This window comes from Dasypus novemcinctus, chromosome 21 (assembly GCF_030445035.2).
Source record: "Dasypus novemcinctus isolate mDasNov1 chromosome 21, mDasNov1.1.hap2, whole genome shotgun sequence".
Classification (NCBI taxonomy): Eukaryota; Metazoa; Chordata; class Mammalia; order Cingulata; family Dasypodidae; genus Dasypus; species Dasypus novemcinctus.
The window spans coordinates 4309926-4335984 of NC_080693.1; the positions used below are offsets into that span (position 1 = coordinate 4309926).

Consider the following 26059-nt stretch of genomic DNA (forward strand, 5'->3'; position numbering starts at 1 on the left):
TGTTATGCACTTCAGCCTTCCTTCCTAAATATGTGTTAAAGTACGTATATAACATGAGTATAATATATATGTATATATATTATATATATATATATATTCCTTAGAACATATGCTGAATTTTTTTAAACAATTCTCACTTTGTATTTTTTACTCATTTCGATAGGCCACATTGGTGTTATGTGGTTAGTTTGTATTTCCTGTTGACTTAAAATATAGCTCTCCTGTTTAATGTAGAGCATTGGTGGTCAGCTGTGTTTTCCTTGCTCTTTCCCCAAAACACACATGTCAATCCCATCTATACCATTGATTGATAGCAGATTCATTTAGAAATTGAGGACATCCTCCCACAGAAGGAAATGCACAATTGCTGGGTATTTGACTCATCCTCTTTGGAGAATATGCTCTCTATGCCTTCCCACCTCCTGAGAATTATTGATGTGGAATACTAAAACATAGCTGAGGAAACAGTGTTTTAGTCTGCTAAGCTACCACAATGCAACATACCAGAAATGGACTGGATCTTACAATGAAAATTTATTATCTTACGAGCTTAGAGATTTGAGACTGAGAAAAATGTCCAAATCAAGGTGCTGTCAGCTGAGAGAATGTCCCTAAAGACCAGCTGCCAATGATCTTTGCTTCCTTTGTCACATAGCAAGGCAATGGTAGTATCTGCTGGGCTTTCCTGTTTCTCTGGTTTTCATTGCTTCAGCCTCTTGCTTCTGGCTTTCTCTCTTACCTTCTTGGTCTTTCTTTTTATTTCTCTCAGTGTATTCACCCCATTTATAAAGGACTTCATTAAGAGGATTAGGAACCAGCTGGGTCACACCTTAACTGAAGTAACCTAATCAGAAGGGCCCACCCTCTCTAAGTTCACACCCACAGAAATGGACAGCTTTAAGAACATGATTTTCTGGGGTACCTGCAGTCTCAAGCGACCACAGTTTGTTAGCTTTAGATTCATTTCTGCTACTGTGAATGCATTCTCTGTTGGCAGTGGATGACTTGGATGCAAAAGAAAAAAATTTTAAGATTCATTTTATTTCTTTCTTTCCCCTTCCCCGCCCCCCACCCCAGGTGTCTGTTCTCTGTTTTCTGTGTCCATTTGCTGTGTGTTCTTCTTCATCTCCCCTTTTGTTGTTGTCAGCGGCACAGGAATCTGCATTTCTTATTTGTTGTTGTTGTGTCATCTTGCTGCGTCAGCTCTCCGTGTCTGCGCCACCACTCCTGGGCTGGCTGAACTTTCTTTTGCACTTGGCGGCTCTACTAACGGGACACACTCCTTGCGAGTGGGGCTCGCCTATGTGGGGGACAACTCTGCATGGCACGGCACTCCTTGCGGGCATCAGCACTCCGCATGGGCCAGCTCCACAGGGGCCAAGGAGGCCCTCGGTTCAAACCATGGACCTCCCATGTGGAGATGGATGCCGTATCCACTGGGCCAAGTCCGCTTCCCAAGAAAATTATTTAAGATGTCTAGAAGTGTTAAGTTACACCACTCTTCAGCAGAAGGGAAAAGTAAGTGCAAGGTGCGTGATATTGGAAAAGAAACTCTTAGATCAGTGATATGCTTGCACAACTATCCTGCCTCCTGTTGTTTGCTACTATTTATTCCTTAGTTTAAGTTCTGCCTTTTGAAGAAATACTGAGCAGCCAAACTCTCACTTTTTCGTATGACAGCCTTCAGAATATTTGAACTTCCTCATTTAGCTTAAGTTTAAACATTCTCTACTTCATTTATTCTGTATGTGCTCAATATGTATTGTTTCTTTTTTTAAAGTTTTTTTGAAGATACATAGATCACACAAAATGTTACATTAAAAAGTAGGTTCCCATATACCCCATTCCCCACAACCCCCACTCGTCCCACATTGACAAATTCTTTCTTTAATGTGTTACACTCATTGCAGTTGGTGAGTATATTTTGGAGCACAGCTACACAGCATGGATTATAGTTTATGTTGTAGTTTACACTCTCTCCCAGTCCATTCACTGGGTTTTGACAGGATATATAATTTCCTGCATCTGTCCCTGCAAAATCATCAAGGACAACTCCAAGTCCCCAAAATGCCCCAATATCACACCTCTTTTTCCCTCTCCCTGCCTTCAGCAACTCCCGTGGCCACTGATATATCAATTATATCAATTATATCAATGCTATAATTTCCATTGCTAGAGTCACAATAATTCTGTAGTAGAATATAGTAGAATACCTCTCTGTTATGAGTTAAGCAAATCAAACTGTCTCAGAGAGTTAGGGACTGGAAGATAGGCTTACAGGAAATAGTTGGTGAGTGAAAGGTTGTGAGCTGACACCCACTTGGGGGAACCTATGATAAATTAGAGGTAAGTAGTACGTGAAGGCATACAACAGGGGCATAGGGATACTACTGGGTTTGGCTTTGCATGCTTGAGGTGAGGATGGGTGAGATGGTCCAAGAAATTGGGGGAAGTGTTAGGCGGAGCAGGAGAACAGAAGAGATTGTCAGGTAGTGGTTGAAACTGTAATCATGAGAAACCTCTTTAGAAAATATAATAAGGAAGGGTTACTGGTTAAGGTGTTTGGTGCATCTTCTGGCACAGGGTGCACCTGGTTCAGGCTTCTAGGGAGTTTGTAAGTGCTCATCATGTCATAGTGTGTTTTATGAGTGAGTGTTGACCCATACACTGAGTGGGAAGGTGTTATAACCCCATCCTGGGGAGGGCTGATATTCTCCCACAGAGGGGAGGCTGTCTCTCAAGAGCATAGGTGGCTCCCAGTGGGGGACAGACTAGTGTGTCAAGCCCTCAGCATTCTTGCAAGTATCTACAAATCTTGTCCTTCAAGAAGTGAAGCTTGGGTGTCAGTGTGGGCCCTGAGGGCAGGGGGAGAGAGGAATACAATAATTTGGAGAGGGGATCACTGGGGGGCAAGGGAAGTGTTCTGCATGATCCTGAAGTGATGGATACAGGTCATGTTAGTTATCACCAAAAATTTATAAAAGTTTATAGCCTAAAATGTAAACCATAATGTAAACCATCATGGAACCATGGCTGGTACCTAATCTTTCAACATATGTAATTGGATTCTTAAAAATAAAAAGGAGCACACTATTCATGTATGCAATAGTTTGGATGTTCCTTTCAGGATTTATCCAGAGTGAAAAAAAAATTGAGTTTTATACCTGTATATTTTCATACAATTCTGGAGTAAACAATTGCAAGAGTTGTTTACTATGAAATATAAACCCTGGGGAGGACATTGGTAGTATATAGTAAGGTGGCTGTGGACAGTGGAATGTGTGTGTGTGAAGATGTGTGTTTGGGGTGTGTGTGAATTTCTGAACATCAAGCAGACATGAGGGCAGCAAATTGGACTTCTCCTCCAAAGGCTCCCTCCATTCATGACCATCTTGGGAGAATATTCAACACTTCAAGTCACAAACTCTGCCTTTCCGTATGTTCCCAAAGAAGAGATAGAAACCAGGGGAAGAAGTAACAATTCAGTGGAATGAATGCCTAGTATGTGCCAACTCTTCTGGTGGGCTTTGGCACATGGTTGTCAGATGGTGGTCAATGAGGAAGTTCAGGCAGAATGGCCCTCCAGGCAGTTCTCACTCTGCAGGCTCACGGACATATTTTCGGGATTGGGCACGGAACAGTGTTTGGACAATAACAGAATCTCCCACCTGCTGTCAACTCTTCAACCAAAACAAGGATGGGAGTTGGAGATGACACCCAGGTATGTGAAAACATGAGAGCAAAGCCAAAAAGCCCTGGACTAAATGTGATGATGAATTCCATCCCTGACTGAGAAGAGAGACCACAGGAGAGTTGAACTACTTTCTTACAAGCAGGATTCATTTACTATTTCAAACATCCTGAGCTGAACTATGTTACATCCATTTTCCAATAAAGAACTTGGAATGGAAAGGACTTGGCGACTTTCCCAAAGTCTTACAGCAGTGAATGGTGGAGCATGGGCTCTTTTGTTCCCTCAATATATTATCAATTAATGACTGGTGTGGTCACTGATTTCAACACCAGGAAGAAGCAGTATGGGAACACATGATGAGGATGCTCTACCCAAGTGAAGCCTGCATGACATGGTGCTTAGGAATCTTCTAGACATTTGTTACTTGGTGCCCAACTCTTGTCATACTGCCTCTGTGACATACAGCCTATGAGTCCCACATCACTTTGGTGAGATCCAGCTTGGAACAGAGAGAGGACATCAGCTGTGGAAAGCATGGCCAAGTACAAAATTCCATTACAGAAAGGATAGTAGAGGGCAGACAGCCCCTGGATGCTGCTCACTTTGGAACAAGAAGTAGAGGTGAAGGAGAAATTGTGGACAGAATTGTGGGTAATATGTGAAGATGACAAGAGGAGAGGGTCCTGATATGTGACTTTCTATCCCAAGCTCTTTGCCAGCAGCAAGCATGGGTGTCAAGAAACCTTGGTGAAAGGGCAGCCTTATTGCCATTTGGCCTATGTGAAGGGACAGCACCCTGCAATGCAACCCCAGCTGTGTGTGCTGAAGTGTTGCAGAGGACACACTCTGGGAGTCATGGATTGCCTGAAACCACAAAGTCAATGCAGAAGGAATCAGAACTTAGAACTTAGAGAAAGCAGCATTGGCCAAGAACAAGGGTGCATGTCAGGGAATCTCAATGTCTGTTAGGGCTGACAGGATAAGTCGAGAGACTGGACCATGGACACCTCAATTTAAGAGGTTAATTAGAGGTTGGAGGGTACCAAAATTTTTTTTTCAATACAAAGAGGGTGTGCACTGTATCTCCTTGATCTCGGGTTTTTTTCTTGATTGTATCCTCATAGGACACTTACCTCTTAATTCAGATCCAGAAGATGTCCAACCAGTGCTCAGCTAAACTCTCCACACCACCCAGAATCAAATACTAGTCACTAAATCCCACATCCCCAGGCTGTCTAACGGCTCTAACCATGGGCCTGGAGAAGAGCCCAGGTACGGGCTTGATTGAGGGCCTCAGCCCTTCTCCACCTTCCTCCCAGCTTAAATATCCCTTGCACATGCCGGGCAGCCCACGGCATGCTAAACAAATCAAACCATTTATTTTTCTCTGTTTTTTTTACAATGAAGTTGGTTTGACTTTTTTTGGAAAGAAACAATTTTAGACATGAGTGTAATTTTCTACCTGTGTTCCATAAAAAAATTTCAGTCATTATTTAGGGAGGAGAGGGAGCAGTGCTTGTGGAGCGATCATTGGAAGAGCCCAAAGGTTCCTGAGGTCAGCCCCCTTGGCCACAAAGTGAATCCCTCCTCAGCTACTTGGACAAGACTCATTCCTGCACCGAAATACACAAAGCGACTTCATATCCTCTGTCCCTATATCGCATTGCATGCACATATATTTTGATGGACTTGTGAATCTTCTTTTGGTCCACATCCTTTTTCTGTCCTTATTAGCATTAAGAAATAGGCCAACTCTAATTATACATTTAGTAATCCTGAGTCTTAATGTGCTATCTCTTCTATAGAGGCAGAAATATGCAGATTCATGCCCCTAGGAAGCAGGCTCGGGGGTGTCTACTCAAACCAACCACACAACACATGGCCTGCACGTGCTGAGGACCATGGAAGCGCCAATGTCTACATCCTTAGGTAAGGAAAGCACAGGAACACTCGGGGAAGGTGTTCACTCACATATCAGTTATAGAAAATTAGCTGATATTCCAGAAACCAAAAATGTAGAAGAGCAACTTTCCATGAGGAAAGTATTAGGAGATACAGATAATATCCTGGTGGCCATCCAATGATGGCCACCCACAATGGAGCCAGGCCTTGTGAGAAGGCATAAGGAAAGAGACTAATGGGGACTTGTCACTAAACAGGAAGACCGTGACATTTCTCTTTTCCCAGGAGCAGGCTGAAAGAATATAGACTGAAGCAGGAGGACAGAACTAGGTCAGTCACCTGTGGATCCACCGAGACTGCAGCCATCCGTATCCCTCCACCTTCAACATCCCACCATCCCTGAAGTAGCAGTGTTGGACAAACACAATATTGCAGAATGGAGAGCATTTTAAATCAAAACTAACTTTATATACATTTTCAATAAAACGCCCAAAACTACCATTCCTCCTCCCCTATCAAGGGTATCATATTCATATTGGAAAGCCTTTGAAGGCCCTCACTGTCCTTCCCACAGTCTCTAGAACTTCCAAGGAGTAACAGTAGGACCAGGAAGCTGCATGTAGAGTCATTTGGTTAAAGCAAGAGGAAATCTACTGTGGGGGTTCACAATGGCAGGTCTTTTATGAGGAGAGTTTGGTCCCACTGCTCCCTACACTCCACAGCGGGGCTTCTTCTTTCTAGGATCCAGACATTGGTCACACCTTCTTTTTCGAGACTGAGAGGATTGGCTTGCACCCAGCACCAACATTTGCCTGCCAGGAGCCCCAAAGTCAGCTATGAGGTGGGATTTTCTTCCAGCAGAAGATGGACCTTCAACTAAAGCCATGTTTGGAGACTTGGCATCAGGATGAGGAGTTTGACTGTGACCTCTTTTCAGAGAAGATACAGACAGGGATTCTCCACGTGCTCTCTTGATTCCAGAGGTGTGATGGCCTGAGTGAGCGAGGGGACTCTTGACAAGTCCCCATGGCAGCAGCTGATGTGGCAGTTTCAAGAAGAATGCAAGGCTGGGGAGCTCCTCATCCTCCTCTTCATTGGACCCATCTGTGGGCTTGGATTTGGTACTTATAGGAAAGGTTTCTTGCAGAGGCACCTCATCTCTGCTTCCGAATCTAAGGGAAGAGTGTCTTTGGTGTTGGTGATGGTCAGACATTTGTTTCTTTATGATTTGTGGATCGTCTTGACTCCTTGGAGAGACAGCAATGTCTTTATGGAGGTCCAGGCTGTTGTCTGCTCTGTCATCCCAGTGTAGGGCACCAGTACTGACTTGAATCCCTAGAAGTTGGCCATGCTCAGCTTTACTCTCTGCACCATTGCTAGACTTGCATGTGGAAGGAACTGTGTCCAGTTCAGGTGTATCATAATTTGGAAGTGCTTCCATACCCTCTACATCTTTCAAGGGCAGCAGACGCTTCTCAACCAGCTGTGGTCAAGGAAATAGACAATTAATGACTGCAGATGTTTCTCACATGAGGTGACTGAATGTGTGGCAAAGATGACTGCACTTGGCCAGAAGGCAGGTAGGTTTTGAATACATATATTATAGCTTATTCTGCCCATCTTCCTATGCACAATTCCCAAACTTGCAGTCCTACCCACACCTACCCCATACCTCTCCATAATTTCCTCCCTACTGGTTCTCCATTTGCCCCCACACCTTCCGCTATTTTTCTCCAGGAGCCATGCCACCCAAGACAAAGCAGGTTTGACAAGGTCATGTGGATTACATGTTGTGAGGCCCTACCACTCTTGGCTAACCTGAGTGGGCGTGAGTCCTTCCTCTTGCTGCAGCTCCTCTGTTAGGGACAAGAAGTCTACATGTGCTCCTGGGGAAAGCAATTCTGCTAGGAATCGAGGGTGAATGACAGCCTCCACCTGGGAACAGTAATAAAAGGGGATTGAGCACCCTAGAGAAAGAGCCACCTGTCAGTTTTGGAAGCAGGAGGGAAAGCATTGACACGGCACCCCAATCTGCAATCTGTGGATGTTTGGGATGATGACCTCCAACAGCTACACATATACACACTAACACATGCACACACACACAAAGACTCAAATACACATACCTGTACCCACTCCACACTGCTCAGGAGATAAGGCATAGACCCAAGTTTGAACAGACTGGGAAAGAAGCACAGACCTGAACATGTGACAGTGCTAAATCTAAGGACTCTGCTAGACACCTCACCTAAAATCCACCCACCTTGGTGATGAAGTCTTCCTCTGCACACAGCTGGTGGATGTAGTTGAGGAGATCCGGGTCTGCATAGATTTCATCACATTCCTGCTGTCCATGTCCTTCCTCTTCCGATTTTCCATCTACCCCCTCAGAGGCTGAGTGCAAAGGCCCCACCAGCCCATCCATGAGGTCAATGTACTCTTTTACGGCTTCAGGTGGGATCTCCTTGGGGGCCTTTGTCTTCAGAGCCCACTGCTGTCTGCGTTGCCTCTGCCTGGAAACTTTGGCCTTGGGCCCTGACTTTTTTGGATTGGACACTAAAGGTAGGGGCAGAGGTCAAGAAGTAAGAGTGGAATGAATCTCCAGCTTTTATTTTCCAACCATATCTTGGTGAGAGTAATATTTTAGGTATAGAAAATGCTTCCACTTGGTTCAGGCTAATCTGAAACTACATGAACATTTATAGGATAAAGTTTAAAAGATGAATGACCTTAGATAAAGTTTCTGTTCAAGAAAAAGAGGAACTTGTGATCCTGAAAGCTATCCCTTCCTCCACCCCCTAATCATCAGGAATATTATATAAATGTGTCCCTTTTGACAGTCAAGATGAGAGTGCAGTTATGACAGCTGACAAAATTGACCTAGCCCAACAAAGGGTAACTGAGAAACTAGGTTCTCGATGGGTTTCTCCTTTGGAAACACAGAAGGCAAATCTTGAAAGGAATGCAGCTCATGAGTCCTATTGCCTTCTCTCAGTCCCCTTTGCACCTAGTCTTCTGTTGGAATGTGACGAGCCATACCTGGCTTCTGGCCTTCCATAGTGCCTGGGGGCACCTGTGCATGAAGATTTGGAGGGGCTGGAGGTGGAGGGCACTGGAAACCATTCTTCTCCTCCAACATCTGAATCTGCCTGTCTTCTTCAATTTCAAACTCCTTGAACCTAGCATGGGAGGAAGGCACAAGCAGTGTTGACAGCATAGCCTGGCCCACTGATTGCCTACAAAAGGAGATCAGCACCAACAATAGGGGAAAGTAAGTGTCTTGGGAGGGATATCAAGGTCTTGGATAAGTGCTTTTCCAAGAGGGGTTTTGCTCCTGGCAGTACAACCACAGTTTGGGGGTACTTCATGAGGTCCCCACATCACCCGTTCACCTACAGCAAAACTCATCATCACTTAAGGGGAATGTGAAAGAAATGAATCAATTTGGTCCTGGGCAGATTTTGAAAGTTGAGTGTACAGGTTGTAATTGCTAGACTATACACTGTCTTAACTAGGATCTAGTGGGCTTCAACAATCTTGATGTAGGTTCTTGAATTAAATTAGTCAGTGTGTTCCATGACAGGATGACAAAGGTGGCCATCATCCCCAAGTCAAGGATGTCATAGCAAAAACTAGACAGATGAGCTGACAGTGATTGCATGCTGGGATCTGGGATGTTAATATTATAAATAAAGGAGGGATCAGTGCCCAGATCTAAGAATCCTAGAGCCTTGGAGCAGTAAACCAAATGAAGACATGGGGTGCAGAAATGCTTGGAAAGAAAGTAGAAGGAAACATTATGGAAGGGATTCAATTTCCAATGCTGTCCTTTTTATTTTATTTTTTGTCATTGCTTTGTGTTTTAGCCAAGAGTTTAACATGCAGTTGAACAACTTGTTCACAGGATATCTGAGATCCTGGCTTCCCCTAACCAACCTCCTCCACCTCTAACTCATCTGGAATGACAGAGAACCACTTGGACATTATCTCATGAGGAGAGGTGGGCCCAAAGTCCTGTGCCAATAGGCTCCTGCTGCCCAGACACCCAGACAGGCAGAAACATGCCTTATCAAGCATGTCACCGCTGCAAAGTACCTACAACCTAGAGGCTACAGCCTACAATCCTAGAGGATCTGTGGGAATTACCCTCAACCCCATCCTAAGACCTTCAATTTCATGACATCTGCAGACCCAATATCAGAGAAGGGTTGAGCATCCTATGAAAGAAAGGTGAAAACCTGCCCAGTACTAAAGGTGAAAGTGACGGCACAGAGGAGTTGGTCCGTCAGTATCCAGGGAATAGTGACCTAGTTGACACCCCCTCTCTAAGTATCCCTTCTATTGACCAGCAACAAAGCAAGACCCCTGCCTGGCTTCGTCCTCCCCAATCACACCCAGCCACAAAACCTCGCAATTTAACAAGGATCCTTGGACTCACTTTGCTGCCATCTCGTAGTAGATCATCCGATCAAAGTTGCTTGTGTGCTGCCACTCCTGCACGGCTCTCTGCAGTCCCTCATCCAGGCTCATGGTAGGCTTCCGACGGGCCAGTGACCGAAGCACTGGGCTAAAATTCCCCGTGTCAGTAATATTCTACATGCACCTTCTCCCACCCCTTCCTGATACTACCCAGCCAGCATCACCTGAAACCCATCACATCTATCCACCATTTGTCCCTTCATGATCTCCTTTCTATGTGTACCCTGTGATTTTAAGTGCATCTGCCTTTTACGATCCCTGACTGAATATTGAATATCAATACAAGGATTCATTTCTGAAAGTCCAGCTCAGTGAAATGATTGTTTTGGAATCTCTGACTTCCCTTTGTAGCTTCAATGGCACTGTGTAGTGAATGCACTGGGAGAACACGTTAAAAGGAGATTCCGGGCCTATTCCCAGGGGTCAAAAGCTAAGTAAACAACTTCCCAGGTGACTATTAGGTGATTAGTGCTTCGGAAAACAGAGCATCAGAATACGAAGAGGAGTTAATATGCAAAGCCAAGGGTTGTTAAAGCCCATGCCCATGGACAGCCATGGGCTGCCTCAAATTACAGAAGGTCATGCTGCTGCCTGCATTGGAGAGTTTGCTCCAAGAGTGCTCAAGAATGTGGGAGAATCATTAAGACTCTTAAGCTGGAAATTTGGGGGACTTCCTTGAATTTCTTTCCTGGGGCAGGAGATATTTTTGGGAGTTCAAAAATTGAAAAGCATTGTGTAAATAAAAAATAAGTCCTGTTATTTGATATAGGCTCTATTGCCGTTGACATAATTTTACTGGGGGCAGTGCAGAGCAGAGACAGCTGGCAGTTCAGGGTGTGAAAAGAGGAAAATAATGTCATCACGGTTTCTGTCTCACAGTCACAACAGCCCATGGTCTTGGGCCACATTGCTAATCATTCATTCACACTCTTTAGTTAGGGTAGTTTTGCCTTTTGTGAGCTCTTTTGCTCTTCTTGTCCTTTCAAAATCTTACAATGATAATATAACAATTTAAAAAACTAAGAATTATAATAATAAGGAAAAAGACTAGTTATCATGTAATGTAGGAAAGCATGAGAAGTTGTGTCTATGAAGTACTTTGTCTATTAGCTCATGTAACCGTCTCAGCAATACTCTGAAATAAATGGAATAAACCCTTACGGGTAAGGTTACCAAGTGAGGTAATCTCTCCAGGATTACAAATCGAGTTGGAGCCAAGTGCTTCACAACTCTACAGTTTTTGCCACCTCCCAGTTCTAACTGGAAATCTCCAGAACAATGTGTGGGGGGGCAAAACTAGAGTTATTTGCCTGATCTCTGTGGATTTTGCTTTCTCTGGACAACACATGCTCAAATCTTGTGCTGGAAGGTAGAGTGCAAGGGGAAGAGTGTGGTGTTTGTAGTCACACCTCAATTCAAATCATGGCTCCTCACTCGATCACAGGACAACTCTCTGATTGTTAGTTTTTATGTCAATGGTTACTAGGATAATGATACCAAAGTAGAGAATGGCTGGACCCCCAACAGAGGGAGGTATCACTTGAGATAAGACACCTGAAAATCAGTCATAAACCAGGGATAGATCTTCTCTCATCATGACCTACTGTCAAGAAACTCTGGAGACATTAACCTGGGGTATCCATCCCTGGTCCTCTATATCCGAATGGTGCAAAACAGTCAAATGTGTCTCCAAGAGGAGGCCACTCACATGAGAAAGCAGGAAAGAGCTTCAGCATCAGGACTTAGGGGAATGTGCCTCCGGGCCAGGGACTTGAAGCACTGCCAACATCGGAAGTTCTGGTAAACACTCTTGGGGTTCCAGGAGTCATCCTTGAACTGGGTGGGGGGAGGACTTCTCTCCATGGAGGCCCCCTGTGGCCTGAAGAAAGCATTCCCTGGAGGGATCCTGGGGGCCAACTGGGCAGCTGGTGGTGGAGCTTGAGGAGGAAGGCCTGGGGTCCAGCCTCCCTCAGCAGACTGGATGCACCCCACAGCTGAGGCTGGGATCAAGGGCTCCAGAGTAGAGGCCCTCAAGGTCCCAGGAGGGGCATGCTGAGCACCCCCACAGAGGATCCTTGGGTCACTTGAAGTGTGGGGCATCTGAGGAAGGACAAAGGGGTGAGTAGGAGGGGTCTCTGCTGGTCCCCCTAGTTTTCTGATTTGAATAATGATCTTCTCAGCTCCAGTCCCACTGGGGACAAGGCCTCCCTTTCCTGTCACCAACTGTGGCCTGGGGAAAGCAGGCGGCTGCAGAGAGCTGCCAGGAAGGAAAGATGGGGGTAGGTGCTGCCCCCAGGGAGGTGGGGGTGGTGGGCCAGGAATGGGTGAAGGGATTGGCAGGGCAGTGCCAGGATACAGGGAGACTCCAGAGTTCATGGTCTTGTCCGGTCCCAGCACTGGAGAGGCTGTAGAGACAAGGAAATGGGTGGATTTAGAGGCCACAATGGCAACACTCTTGAGGCTCTCAGGAGCTGTCCTTTACTCCTTAGGAAATTGAGAGCTGGAAAAGTGCTTATTAAAAATTTCTTCGCCTATGCAGCTCTGGAACTAACCAGACATAACTAAGATAGTTTTCTCTTAATCCAATCTTAATAGTTACTCTTTGTTCTTAGCTCCCAAAAGGACATCAACCAGACCTTCCCAGTTCTGCATACGGGAATAAGAAGAATAAAATATAGACTGAAGGCAAAACCAGAGAACATCAGAAGCACTGATATCTGAATCTAAACTGTCACTGATAAATCACTGAAACTGGAACAACAGTTTTTAGTTTAACGTGCTTGAGGCAACACAGGACTGGGAAATTGCAGGTACCCTCCTCACAAGACCCCTGGAAGTCCTAAAGTCATCACTTGCTTCTTGTTTTTGACTTGCTTTTCTTTCCACCTCTCCCCCGGTTTTTTCCCTATACAAATTCAAGTTCCCATTATCGCTTTGATCTGGTTTTGGGAAGATTCTCCCAGTTCCTTGCTTGTGCATTTGCAATACATCACCTTCTCACTGAGAGACGTGTTTCTCCTTTGTGGTGCTGGAACAGGCATGCCGTTCTGTTGGAATGGCCATGCATACGTCACGAGAATCGGAGCTATGAATTTCAAAAAGTGAGCAGGCACATAGGTGGAGGAAATTCAGAATAGCACCTGTCCCTCTAGTGATTTTAGGTTCTAGAACTCCAGATCAGGGTTTTCCCATAAGAGAACTTGCTCCCATTCAGTGAGGCTCCCAGACCTCTGAGTGCTAAGGAGAAAGAAGCACGTGCTATCAGGACAGCCCTTCTCTGAGGAAATCGCTACCAGAAATTCAGCCAGACTCAATATTTGGTGAAGGCATTCGGTCAGCCTCTTGACCAAAGAGCTGGTGTCAAGGAATGCTTTGGAAAAAATGCCCCTCAGCATGCTCACAAGCAGATAAGGGATGTTCTTTTGGGTAAGTTCTAGGCAGCACAAGGGCGTTATGAAGGTGGTAAATTCTTAAGATTACGTTCTGCATCGCCTCTTCAGACCGTTACCAATACTATTACTTCTAGTACTATTAGTGATAGAGTAAAATAGACCTAATTGTATCTCTTCTCCTTCCCCTCTTCAGAAAGAAACCACCCTTCATTGAGTGTTTTACTGAAAACAAATAGCAGTCATTATCTATTCCATGACCATGAAGTATTCATGGACTATGAGCAACATCTTCACCTCAACTTTAAAATGAAGAGCCGAGGGTTCACCATGGGGAATTAGAGAAGATGAATTGGTTGAACATCTGAGTTTACACAGTTTAAGGAAACGTCATAAAATCCAGGTAAACCCAATCTCTAAAACTAGCTGAAGTTACCACAAGTGCCCTGGAAACATTGAGTCAGAGAACACATTTGCCAGGAGTGAAAGCAAAAGGCCTCTGGGCTGGTAGGAGCTTAGAGGCTCTGGGCTGGGACAGTTAGAGTAACTTCCAGGCGGCCTCACAGACAGGATATTTCACTGCTGACTTGGCCACGATGAACTCTACCGAAAAGTTTTTTTGCGTTAGACCATTGCTTCTAACTGTCCCCACAGGATGTCATTTCCTCCAGGTCATATTCTTCCCAGAAAATCATAAATTCCCAGGTGCCTGAAGTAATGACAAAGGGTGGAGACAAGCCTCTCTACACTACCACACCACGTAAACACGCTACCATTTAATACACTTGTTATGTGGCTTTTTTCTAGAGAGAAACTCTTCCTGCATCCAAACTTTCTCATACCTATTGTAGCCCTCTCACATATCTAGATCTACCTCTAAGGAGATCCCTTCCTCAACTCTAAGTCTTGGCTTTCCAACCTACCCCACCAACTCCCAGGTGAGAGGTTCTTGGTGGAGTCCAGTGATTTCTCCTTCCTCTAGATTCTTCTCAAATCTTGTTCCAAGAAGATGGGTCAAATTTGAATTTCTATGGATTTGAGGGATATCAGGGACCCTGATAACACAGCACCTTATCCTAAGTGCTTACCTTTTGAAGTCACCTCGGTACACTTGGACACTGACCACTGCTATCTGAGAACCTCTAGCAGAGATTCAATTCTACGCCCTGAGAGTGAACCGCTGCCAACAGATTCTCAGGAATCCACGGAAAGGGTGGGGAAGTTTGAATCTCAACAGGACTAGAACGAAGCACTCAGACATTCTACAGGGGGGAGGGGCAAAGGGCAGGTGGGCTTGAAGTGGGGGAGGGTAGAACGTCATCCAGGACTCTGACAGGGGAAATTGCAGGTGGTCCCTTCAAAGTATAATGGGACAGCACAATTATGATGGACTCTGTTAGTGCAATTTATTGATTCTTCCTAATTCATAGCACAAAGACTTCTTCCTAGGTCTATACTTAAATTATTTATAAAAAAACATTGGTTTGTGCTGGAAAGCCCCTCCACATGAAAGAACTCCACGTTTGTAGGCTGACAGGAGAAATCGATGCTTTTTTCTCATTAATCGGTTGTTAAGTATTTAAAATTTACAATATTTCAATGATTTTGATTGTTTTTAACAGGTAAACATTGCATGGTGTGAAAGTCAAATTTTGCACAATGGAAAATGTAGTGAGAAGTCTTCCACCCACCCACTTCCCCTGGCATCCCAGTCCACATCACCAGAGGACACTTATGTTTTTGCTCCTTTTGCATCTTTCCAGGAAAATATCATGCAACTAAAAGCAAACACGTTGTAAATTCGTTATAAACATTTTATGTTTATTTCTGATTGTAAACAGTATATACAAGGGTATATATATGTTATCTAGTGTCAGTTTTACTGCAATTACTGTCTTTTGGCTGGTAGCTTGTTTTCAACTCTTCTTTCCTTGGCATACGCTACAAGGAGAAGTTCTTCAATTAATAAAACCTCTAAAATATCCCTAAGAATAATATTCCCAGTTTTAGCAAATAAAAAATAAACCACAGTAAATTGTGAAATTCAGTAAACAATGAATTATATTCTAGCATAAGTATGTCTCAAATTGTATATGACATATATGTTTTTATGTCATACAATACACATTGTTTTTATGAGATTTAAGTTTAACTTGGTGTCCTCTATTTCATCTGGCAATGTTACATAAGAACTGGAACCCATTACGTTGTTAATGGTTACCCCATAAAGAAAAAGAAAGCACTGAACCTACAGTAAAGACAACTGAATTTGTATCTATGCTCCACCCAAACACACGATTTTTATATTTCCACTGAATAAGAGAACAGTCACAGCAAGTATTACAAAGTCTGGAGTTTTATTCTACTTCATTGCTAAGAAGCCTGCTAAGAATTTTGCCTCAAGTTTAAGGGCTCAAGATAGCCGTGAACTAGTTTCTGGACTCAGATGATCAAATGTCCTGATGAAAGCTATCAGAAACATCACCTTCAAACAAAATCTTACTGGGTCCACATTGGCTGTATATATTAAATAAGCTCACAAAAAAATATCCTAATATGGGAAAAGTCCTAGGACACAACCAGCAATGGAGTTCAGAGGAAGCATAGCTTTGAAGGAGTTTCCAGAACCCAAATACTTTGCCAGGATTGTTCTATAAGGAACCCTGCCTCTGAATAGGATAAAGGGCATATTCTTTGAAAGGCCATGAACCAGAAGAAAACAAATGCAGCCAAGGCATGCATGAGCAATCCTTCCAATCTGAGGACACTGTCCTAGGCTAGACCTCTTCTAAAATACTTCACGGAGGACCCTGTCTCAGTGCATGGGACTGTCCTCCACATCTGTCAGTCCAAAATCGTGAGTGGTCCTTTCCTACATGCTTTCTCCCAGAGGCAGGGAAAGCTGTTCGGTTTCCTGCAGAGGAGGCATGGCCTGAACACCCCTGACAGAGCCTTATGAGTCTCCACCTCCTGCCCCTCCTCCATGCCCCTCCCAGGACCTGGTCCCTGCAGGACCTGGCAGCTTGGCGCTTGTGCATGTGGCTGTGGGGGCGGGGCTCTGTCACGTGTTCTCTGGTCCTCCAACCGCCCCTGATGTCAGTTGGGAACCGGTTCCAGAAGGGAAACACATGCGCACAGGGAGGAGGGCCAGTCCATAACTGTGAACCCCAGGGTCTGAGGGGGAGGGGTTGTCCCATCACCCTAGTCCCACCACTTCCACCTGCTTTTCTATGTCAGTTGTGTAAAAAGTAAAGGTGAAGAGTGCACCAACCCATGGCTTCCTAGTGGTGTCTCTGGGCTCAGCGCTGTGTGTGCTCCTGTGAATCAGGAGCTGCTCCCTGAGCCTGTGGCCCTGCCCTCACTTGTCCCTTCCACTGTGGGGGGAGCACCTGTACTGCAGGAGGGAGGAGCACTGCAGACCAGACCGGCTGCATTTGTTCAACTAGATGGTATAGAGTTAAATTAACTTTAAAGTGTTAATAATGTGACCTAAGTCTGTATCCGCTACATTGTGATAATACAAAAAATGAGGGAAAATATTTCAGTATATAAAATACATTCTATTGAGGAAAGAGAGAACACTAAAAAGTAAGGGCAATTCCAGCATCTCTTGGTTATTTCACTATATTACTTTTTAAGGTAGAAATATTAACCAGTGTTCATGATGAAAGCATTATTTTATGACGAACATGAGAGTCTTTGCTTCATGGAATAATAAACCGTTTTTCAAGGTCTGGTGTCAATTGTGATGGATTTTCAGGCACAGGATATATATAATAGGTATAAGATTTGGGCAAAAATGGACAAAAGTTTGTGAGAATCAATTGACCAAGTGCAATTTACAAAAGATAATGTATATTTTCTAACTATTTGTAAAATTTGTGCTGCACATACAGTATGCTATTAAATGATTGAAATGTATTCACTATGTTTATATGTATACACACACAGAATTATTTTAGACAGAGTTGGTTCACAGTGTTAAACCTGGCTACATACCACTATGTTCATAACTGGGACTTTAATTACTTTTGTGATTGTATCCAGGAGCTGAATTCCTCCGGGTGGAAGTGTGTTTCGTGGAGTTGTTAGCAGGTCAGTTAGTGTTTTTGAGGAATGAAAGATGTTTTGTACCTGATTGTGGGTATGCAGAGAAGAGGTTGATTGTGTATCTGAAAATTGTGATAGTCTACCCATGTATTGGTGGGCCTCTTATGGACTGTAGAAATACAGGGAGTGTGAGCTCTATTGTGCATGTCTTTTGGAACTGTGTTCATGTGAATTGAAAGTTTGACACTCGTATTTGCATTTCGTAGGCTGGTTGGAATGTGATAGATACCTTGAAATCTGTGAATCAGTGGTGTCTGTGTGGATATTTGGTGTTAAGTGGAGGACCTGACTATTTCTTCAGTGAGTCTGAGGCTTTGGGTTCTTGCATCCTGTCAGATGCAGTGCATGTATATCAAGGAATTGGTGTTATGTATTTGCAGTTTGAGGCTATGGAAACATTATATGTTGTGAGGGCTTTCCCCATGACTCTTTGGGATTTTTGTGTGTTTAAGTTTGGAATTGCCTCTGCATATGGACATGGGCAGTGATAGGGAACATGTCAGTATATTAGTTGATAGGGACGCTGTACCTTCTGTATATCGGTTGGATGTGTGGGATCCCTGAAATGTACTCAGGGTACGTTGAGTGGTGATGTATATTTGGGTGACTTTCAGGAGTTGTGCGTAGATATTTTGGTGTTGAAGGGAAACTGTATAATAGTGTATGAAGCTGGCAGATGTGTATGTTCAGATGGAAGGATTGTTGTGTTTCATGTGCCTGTTCTGGAAGAACCTGGAGATATTTTGATGATCATTAGCAAGTGTAGGGACTAAGTAAATGCAGGAGCTGTATCTGTATTTGGTGATACAGGGTGGTATTTGTTCATTTTTGTATTGTCTAGGGGAATTGTGGGTAAAATTGAGGCATGTGGTACATTTTATGGGTAATGAGCGTGTACTCTGGGTCACAGTGATTTGGATGTATATTTCCCGGTAGTATGTTATTGAAGCTTTCAGTAGAGAGATTTTAGTATGTCTTGTGGGCACTTAGTATGAGTATATATATCTCATTGAATGGTGGGGCTGTGTGTTTATACATGGAAGTGAACACCTTAGTGTGCTTGAGCTGATCTCACAAATCCCACACCACGGTTTTGCTTAAATAGCATCTGTTGGTCTCTCCTTTGAGACTGGAAGTCCAGGTCAAAGTGTGGGGAAACCTTGCTTCCTCTGAAAGCCTGTAACATTCTGGTGCATCTTCGGGGAATCCTTGCAGCTCCTTGGATTGTTTCTCAGTCTCTGGCCAGTTGGTGATATCCTTTCCTTCCTAGTTTCTGTGACTTCTTGCTTCTCTTCCTAAGGCCTACAACGACGAGGAGCAGGACCCACCCACAATTTTAGATGGGCCACGCATGACCTGAAAATGAAAACCAGAGGAAATCCTGTTAACACTGGGTTGACAGCCAGAGGAAAATGGATTAAGATTAAACACAGGCCTAAATTGCAGTACCTAATTCAATCTGCCACATTGGGGTGATTGTATGTATTGGAAGTAGGTCTAAAATTTCGAGTTGTGGGAGTGGGGGTATCTAAAACCCCCACATAACAACCACAGAGACACAATGTGGGGAGAGACAGAGGGTCTGCCTTGACCTGGAAGGATGGAGCGTGTACTGAAAGCTGCAGATCCCAGCCTGGCATTGCTGCCCCCATGTTGGCTGTGCAGATAGAGGCCTAGAGGCAACAGCCCTCAACCTGGGGGCAGGACAAGTCTTACCCTCCTCTTCCCATCTCAGGTCTTCACTGAGTGGCCCTTATGGCCAGGCTCCCTGATGTCCCAGACTCTTCTACTCTCCAAAGCCTGGTGACAGGCCCTTTTCCCTTCAAATTCTGCCCAGGGCATGGGGTCACACGGGCCCTGCAGTAACGCATTGGTAAGGTCTGAGGAGACTCTGAAGGTTATTTTGCCACCACTGGGAAACTGCTCCTAAAAGGAAGTCTTTCTGATTTCTGCTGCAGGAATGTGGGACTGAAGGTGGAGGTTGTGTTTCAAGAGCCAAGGAAGGAGGCCTAGGACCTGCAGATGTGGAAAGCAGAGCATGCTACTTGGAGCCCAGACAAGCGCTGATGGAGGCCAGGAATCAGGGGTGAGGTCAGAACAAGGTTTGGCTCTGCAGTAGGAGGTGGAGAGAGCATGTGAGGGATGAGATGACCCCCAACCCCAAGCCTAAAGACACGCACACCTCCCCTTTTCCCAGCCTCACCTTCTGGCTGCTGCTTCCTCAAGCAGGAAGCCCTGTGGTATCATCAGCCCGGAGCTTACCAGTCTAGGTTCTGGCTGCAGGCCAAGGTCCCTGCTTACGCGTCCTTCCATCAGCAAATATGTCTTAATATGATGGCCCCAGATGAGAAGTGGGTATTAAAGCAAGCCCAGTATCCCATCATTGGGTGTCTAGACACCATAAAGTTCAGAAACCTGCTCAAACATTGGGACAGATGTGGCTGGAGGCAGCCCTAGCATGAAGTAGCCATGGCAGCAGGGGAAGCAGCAGCAGGAGATCAGAGAATCCTCCGTGTGAGGAAACTGCTGCCCCTGTTGAGAGGGGCCACCTGGAAAAGGCCTTGATGGAGAGGTCCTGACCTTTGAGGGCCAGCATTGTTAGAGGTAGCTCCATCCCAGGGAGGTACGTGAGGTGTCCTTCCTGTGGTGGGTGACTTCTCTGCATTCTGTCCTTCCCCAGCTTCAGGGAACACAATCAAGAGGGAGCCTGGGGTCAGGGCTGGAGCAGAGCCTCTGCTTCCAGAAAGCCTGGATCCAGTTTGGTTCCCACATGTGGATTCCATGCCCTTTGTGACTGTTTCAATAGTCTCCCCCACCCCCCGAGCCAGGTCTCACTTTTTTGTGAAATGAGGATAACACTGCTAGCTCTGTAGAGCTGTAGATATTATAGTTAGTAGATTAGATTTTTAGGAGCTTTGATTGGCACATTGTGAGTTCTCATAAAAATGTTCCTTCTTACTTTTACTAGGTAGAACACAACTGCCCAGTCCCCTAATGCACTCCACTCTGATTCCAAACAAAATTAATTACAAAACCCTCTATGTGATTTCGATCCTCTAGCACTGGGACCTGACCCATTCAGCTCTGAAATCTGCACAGCAGCCTTCACAGTGTTTGCACAAAGGGCGCCACAAAGAATCGTTTGCTGAATAAGGATTAGATGACCTGAGAATGTGTTTTTAGCTGCCTTTCAGGGTAAGAGTGCAGTAAGATGCAGTAACAGTCTCTTCCCCAAGTGTACACCTTGGTGAGTTAGAAGTCACAGCTACCTGTGGCAGAAGGCAGAATGACAGAGTGCGTCCCTCCAGGCCTCCTTGCCCTTCCCCTTGTCACACTGCAGCGCCTCCCGCTCTGTCTCTGGGACCTGGTTCTGGGACTTGCCCTTGCACATCAGTCAGTGACAGGTACATGTGCTCATGCTCTCCTCCTGAGGGTGAGATGTGGACCAGACTGCTTTTCTATAGTCAACCCTGACATGTGAAGGAGCCTAGATCAGAGGAGAACTTCCAGAAGTGCCAAGCTGCAAACTCCCACCCTCAGACACCTGAGGGAAATCTACACCTATGGCTGTAATCAATTGAGCTTTGCAGTAGTTTGTTTATCTGCACTATTGTGGCAATGGATAAGTGGTATATCTGGAAAATATCTTGAACCTTAGTGCCCAGATGCAGATATCCCAGGAAGAGGATTCCAGTGTAGGGTAAATATTTTATGGGAAGAAATTGACTCTCTCCTTGAGCATTCAATTCTTCTCTTACATTTTCAATCAAGGGCTTTTTGTTAACACTCAAACTTATTTTCATTCCCCAGTTTCTATCTGCAGAGTCCACTAGGATTATAGCACTAAATCTCATTGCTGAGTGTACATTTCAGAAATTCAGTCTGCATGTGAGTCCAGACTAGATATTTGTGTATATCTGGTTTCCTGCACTATTATGTAAGACCTGCATGAGGCATCTTTACCATGACATTGATGCTCCATAAATAATTGTTGAATGAAGAAATGGGTTATATCTGTTTGAATCTCTAAAATGTAATCTGGAATTCAGAGGTTATTGAACAAGATGGTTAGTAAAGGACCTCTAAAAAAGATAGGTAAATGCGTATGGGCAGAGGGAGTAGTTGAATTGTGACATAGACCCCAAAACTGTCTCAGCTGGCCAGGTGGACTGTGGCTCTAGAAAGTCTGCCATTTCCTCAGTTGAACTGAGTTATGCAGACGTTTCTCACATGCTTCCATCAGGAATGGATTATGAGCCTCCTGGGAAAGGGCGAGACCTGGAGAAAGTGGCTCCCTGTCCGGACAATCTCTGCAGGTGCTGCCATCTAGGCTGTCTCCCACCTACATTCCCATCTACTAGAGACTGGAGGTCTTCTGTGCAGATGCAGAGAGATCTGTGGCCCTTGACACTCTTCACAAAACTCATCCTTTTTTAGGCTCGGAGCCATTTCTTTATATGCTTTATTTTTTTATTGTATTTTCTTGAGGATACATATATTATGAATAATATTACATTTAAAAATATAAGAGGTTCTCAATTACACCAGCCCACACCTCCATGCATTCTGAGTGTGTGTGTGTGTTCTCCAGGTTGTGTGAGATGCTGGTGTGTTTACGGAGATGGGAGATTCTTAGATGGTAAATACATGTATGGGGTGGTGTTGGAGGTTTCTATATATACATGAAGCCTTGTGGGCTGGGTGTCCTAGGGCTGTGGACAATTTATGTGAAAATTCAGGGAGTTTGTAGGTAGATTCTACAGGTTTGGAAAATGTAGGCAACTCAGGTGAACTCTGGAGTGTGTGTTAATTCACAAGGCTATGTTTACCCTTCTAATGCATGCATTGGAAGACTGGCCATTAGTAATTTGTGGGTATTCACGGAACAAAGCAAGTCCAATGGCCACCTCTGGGTTCATCAGGGAGGAGGTTGTAGTATTTTCTCATCAAAGTCACTGCAGAAAGGAACAGCAAATATTCTGCCTAGCAACACTGTGGACCACTTTGGAAACTTTTGCATATGTGTGTTTTTGGGTGGTTCTGTTTATTTGGAGGGTAAAGGGAGATATCGTATATGTGTCTCTTTGTGAGGTATGAATTGGGTCTGTGTCTATTCAGAGCATAGGCATTAATATGTGCTCACACTGCCTGGGTGGGAGTTCAGGGCATTTGTTTTTGGTGTGGACCAAATTTGGAGAGGAGTGACTGGATTTTGTGGGGGGGCTGGGTTTGTGAAGTTGAACGTATCAGGGCCTATGGGCACATTCTGTTCATAGTTTCTCAAGATGGAGGCTTGTGTGAGTTTGTATTTGGGGTGTGAGGTTATTGTGTCCATTTGGTTGAAAGACGGGGTGTCGTGTGTGAGATTTAGGAGCATGTGGAAAAGTTGCTCTTCGTCTTCAGGTTCTGCGGCATCGTACCTAGGTGTGTGTTCACAGGGTTTGGGAGATTGACTGTTCCTTAAGTACTTGGTAATATCCGAGTTTGTCTTGAATGCATTTGGTTGTTGTCAGAGTCTATGGGATTGATTTGGGGGTTTTGTGAGTTTTGGTGTATTTTTTATGGGATACGAGGATATGTTTACTACTAAGTGCTTGTCTGTCCATGGATGTTTAGAGATTGTGTTTTTGTACTAAAGATTAATTTTTACTGGGAATTCTGGGGTTTATATAAATATATTTTTAAAGTTACATTCAAAATATATGGGGTTCCCATATAGTCCCCACCCCATCACCCCCCTCCTCCCACATCAACAACCTCTTTCATCGTCATGGCACATTCACTGCACTTGGTGAATACTTTTTGGAGCACTGCTGCACCACATGGACAGTGGTTTACATAGTAGTTTACACTCTCCCACAGTCCACCCAGTGGGCCATCGCAGGACCTTTAGTGTCCAGCAACTGTCCCTGCAGTACCACGCAGCACAACTTGAAGTTGTGAATCTGCCCCCACATCATATCTCTTTTTCCCTCTCCCTACCCTCAGCAGCTATCATGGCCACTTCCTCCACATTAATGCTAACATTTTCCTCCATTACTAATCACAAGAGTTCCAGAATAGAATATCAGTAAGTCCACTCTAATGCATACTCTATTCCTCCATCCTGTGGACCCTGGGATGGTTATGTCCACTCCACCTCTATATCGAGAGGGGGCTTAGTTCCACATGGTTGATGGATGCAATTCTCCTGCTTCCAGTTGTAGGCCCTCTTGGCTCCCTGGTGTGGTGGTTGACCTTCTTCACCTCCCTGTTTGCTGGCTGGAGTAAGTTCATTAAAATAGAGGGTAGGAGCTGCAGGTCTATTGAGGCTCAGGGCCTGGCTATCACATGGACAGTCCAGAGATTCAGGTCCCCTGAGTATACACTAAGCCCCAGTGCCAACCACAGGTCAGGTAAAAGTAACAGGATTGGCTTCCGAAAAAAGATCATATCTGAGTTCAACTCCATCCCACTCAGGAACACCAGCTCCAAGGTAGGGCCAACAGACATGGCACTGAACTCCATCTGCCACGACCATAGAACCTCTAGGTCTCTGGAGGCCTCAGAAGAACCAATACCTGGGGTTGTATCTGCCCTGGCTGTCTCTGGGACCCTGCTGAGGCATGCATAAGAGTGACCCCTCTGTTGATCTCCTGACTCTGTTTTGGAGACTCATACCCACATAAACTCATATTTTTTTGTACAAGGGACTCCGAGTGTACATTGGAAGTCTGGCAAATATATAATTAGTGTCAGAGATTCTTCAGGCTTCCGTGCATTTTTTTGTGATTCTTACCATGTGTATATCCATTAGGCAAGGGAAAGTCTTGCATGTGTCTGGTTGTTTTGGGACTGCGGTTTGTGTGTCTGCAGATTGTGGGTAGATGGTTGCTATGTAGTTGCTGCCACGGGGTGTCTTTTTTGTTTAATATTATTACCATTGAAATAATGGAAATGCTCTAAGAATGATCGAAGTGATGACTGTACAACTTTGTGATTGTATCAAATACCACTGATTGTATGTTTTGGATTAATTGAATGATTTGTTCATATGTATTAACACAATTGACTCATTTTAAAAATAAGTATTATCAATGTATAATTCCCCACTATATAAATAGAAGTGAAATATGTTTTTCTGAAAACTGCTTTACTATAATTTAGAGTGCATGTGGAGGAAAGGGATCTCTCATTAACTGATGGTGTGAGTGGAGAATGGTGGAGCCCTTGTGGAGGACAGTTTGGCACTTCCTCAGCTAGCTAACTATAGAACTGCCATTTGCTCCAGCAATCCCACTTCTGGGTATAGAACAGGAAGAAGTGAAAGCAGGGGCACGAATGGATCTGTGCACACCAATGCTCATAGCAGCGTTATTCGCTATTGCCAAAAGATAGAAACAACCCAAGTGCGCATGAATAGAAGGATGGATAAGCAAAGAGTGGTATATACATACCATGGAACATTCCTGAGGTATAAGAAGCAACGCAGTATTAGCACACAGGATAACCTGGATGAATCTTGAAGACCACATGTTAAGTAAAGTGGGCCAGGCACTGAAGGGCAAATATTGCATGACCTCACTGTTTTGAATTAAGCAGTTTGAGCAGTCTCATGGAGCGAGTGTCTCCAGGGGACACAAAGGGAATACGGTTTGTGAGCCTATGCCCATATGTGCAGTAAGTATGATAAGGTGGAAGGGCATAGTTGTGCAGTGGATGAGGATGACAGTGGTGCAGTGATGATATTGAGATGAGCAATGCTGCTCTGTGAGTTGGGTAGAGTGGGGGCGTTGGACTATCCATGGGCTGGGAGGAGGGTCGTGGGCAGGAACAGATGAGCTCTGGGGATTTGCAGATGTGTGGTTAAAACTACAGTGTTGGGAATATTGTTTTAGCAAATATGGCAGGGGAAGATTACTGGTGTAGGTATTGGATGGGAGTGGCATACAGGAGAGGTTGTACCTGGGGCAGGTTTCTCTGGAATATGTAAGTGCTCATCTTGTCATTATGTGTTATCTCAGTGGGTGGAGACCCACACAATAAGCAAGAAAATATTAAATCCCAGTCCCGGGGAGTCATGCTATGTTCTCAAATAGAGTGGCAAGAGTCTCTCGAGAACATAGGCAGTGTCTAATAAAAAGAAAAGAGACAATTATGTCAAGTACTCGATATTATTGCAAGTAATTATGAGTCATACTCTTCAGAAAGTGAAACAGTGGGTACCATAGGTGCTGCGGGTGGGGGAAGAAAGAACAAATAGAAGGAACACAGGACAGTTTTAGGGCATTAGAATTGTTCTGCCTGATCTTGTATAATGGGAGACTCTGGACATTTAGGGTACTAAATAGTAGAAGACTTTAGAAAACAGAAAAATATTTATTATTGTGTTTTGAATTTTGATTCACGATACGAAGAACATTTAATGAATTTGAGTACGTTTTGGTCAAAATATGCCAAAACCCAGAGGCTAAATCAGAGAAATATTTCATACACTGAAATAGCC

General features: G+C 44.4%; 1 protein-coding gene and 1 long non-coding RNA gene across 2 annotated transcripts in view; one reads left to right on the forward strand and one right to left on the reverse strand.

Annotated features, from left to right (window-relative positions):
- LOC131274922 (uncharacterized) overlaps positions 1–19703 on the forward strand; it is a 51864-nt gene extending 32161 nt beyond the window's left edge. Inside the window, exons 5-7 of the long non-coding RNA XR_009182213.2 lie at positions 12688–12885; positions 13661–13867; positions 19533–19703. This is a non-coding gene — a long non-coding RNA (uncharacterized lncRNA). The remainder of the gene's footprint in view (positions 1–12687; positions 12886–13660; positions 13868–19532) is intronic.
- On the reverse strand, positions 6306–12451 carry LOC101432023 (NUT family member 2G-like). Its single transcript, XM_058283264.2, has 6 exons — positions 11784–12451; positions 10035–10163; positions 8636–8775; positions 7860–8158; positions 7415–7531; positions 6306–7079 (listed from the first exon to the last, which is right to left on the reverse strand). Exons 1-6 carry the CDS (start codon positions 12449–12451, stop codon positions 6306–6308), a joined length of 2127 nt encoding a protein of 708 aa, XP_058139247.2.
- Positions 19704–26059: the final 6356 nt, after the last annotated feature.

What these genes read in the sequence shown, in the direction of transcription:
- LOC101432023 (XM_058283264.2), bottom strand. Translation starts at nt 12,451, where the DNA reads ATGAACTCTGGAGTCTCCCTGTATCCTGGCACTGCCCTGCCAATCCCT. An exon ending in AGGAAGACTTCATCACCAAG is followed by an intron (nt 7,532 to 7,859) that starts GTGGGTGGATTT and finishes TACTGTTCCCAG; the next exon opens with GTGGAGGCTGTCATTCACCC. An exon ending in AAGGACTCACGCCCACTCAG is followed by an intron (nt 7,080 to 7,414) that starts GTTAGCCAAGAG and finishes CCTTGACCACAG; the next exon opens with CTGGTTGAGAAGCGTCTGCT.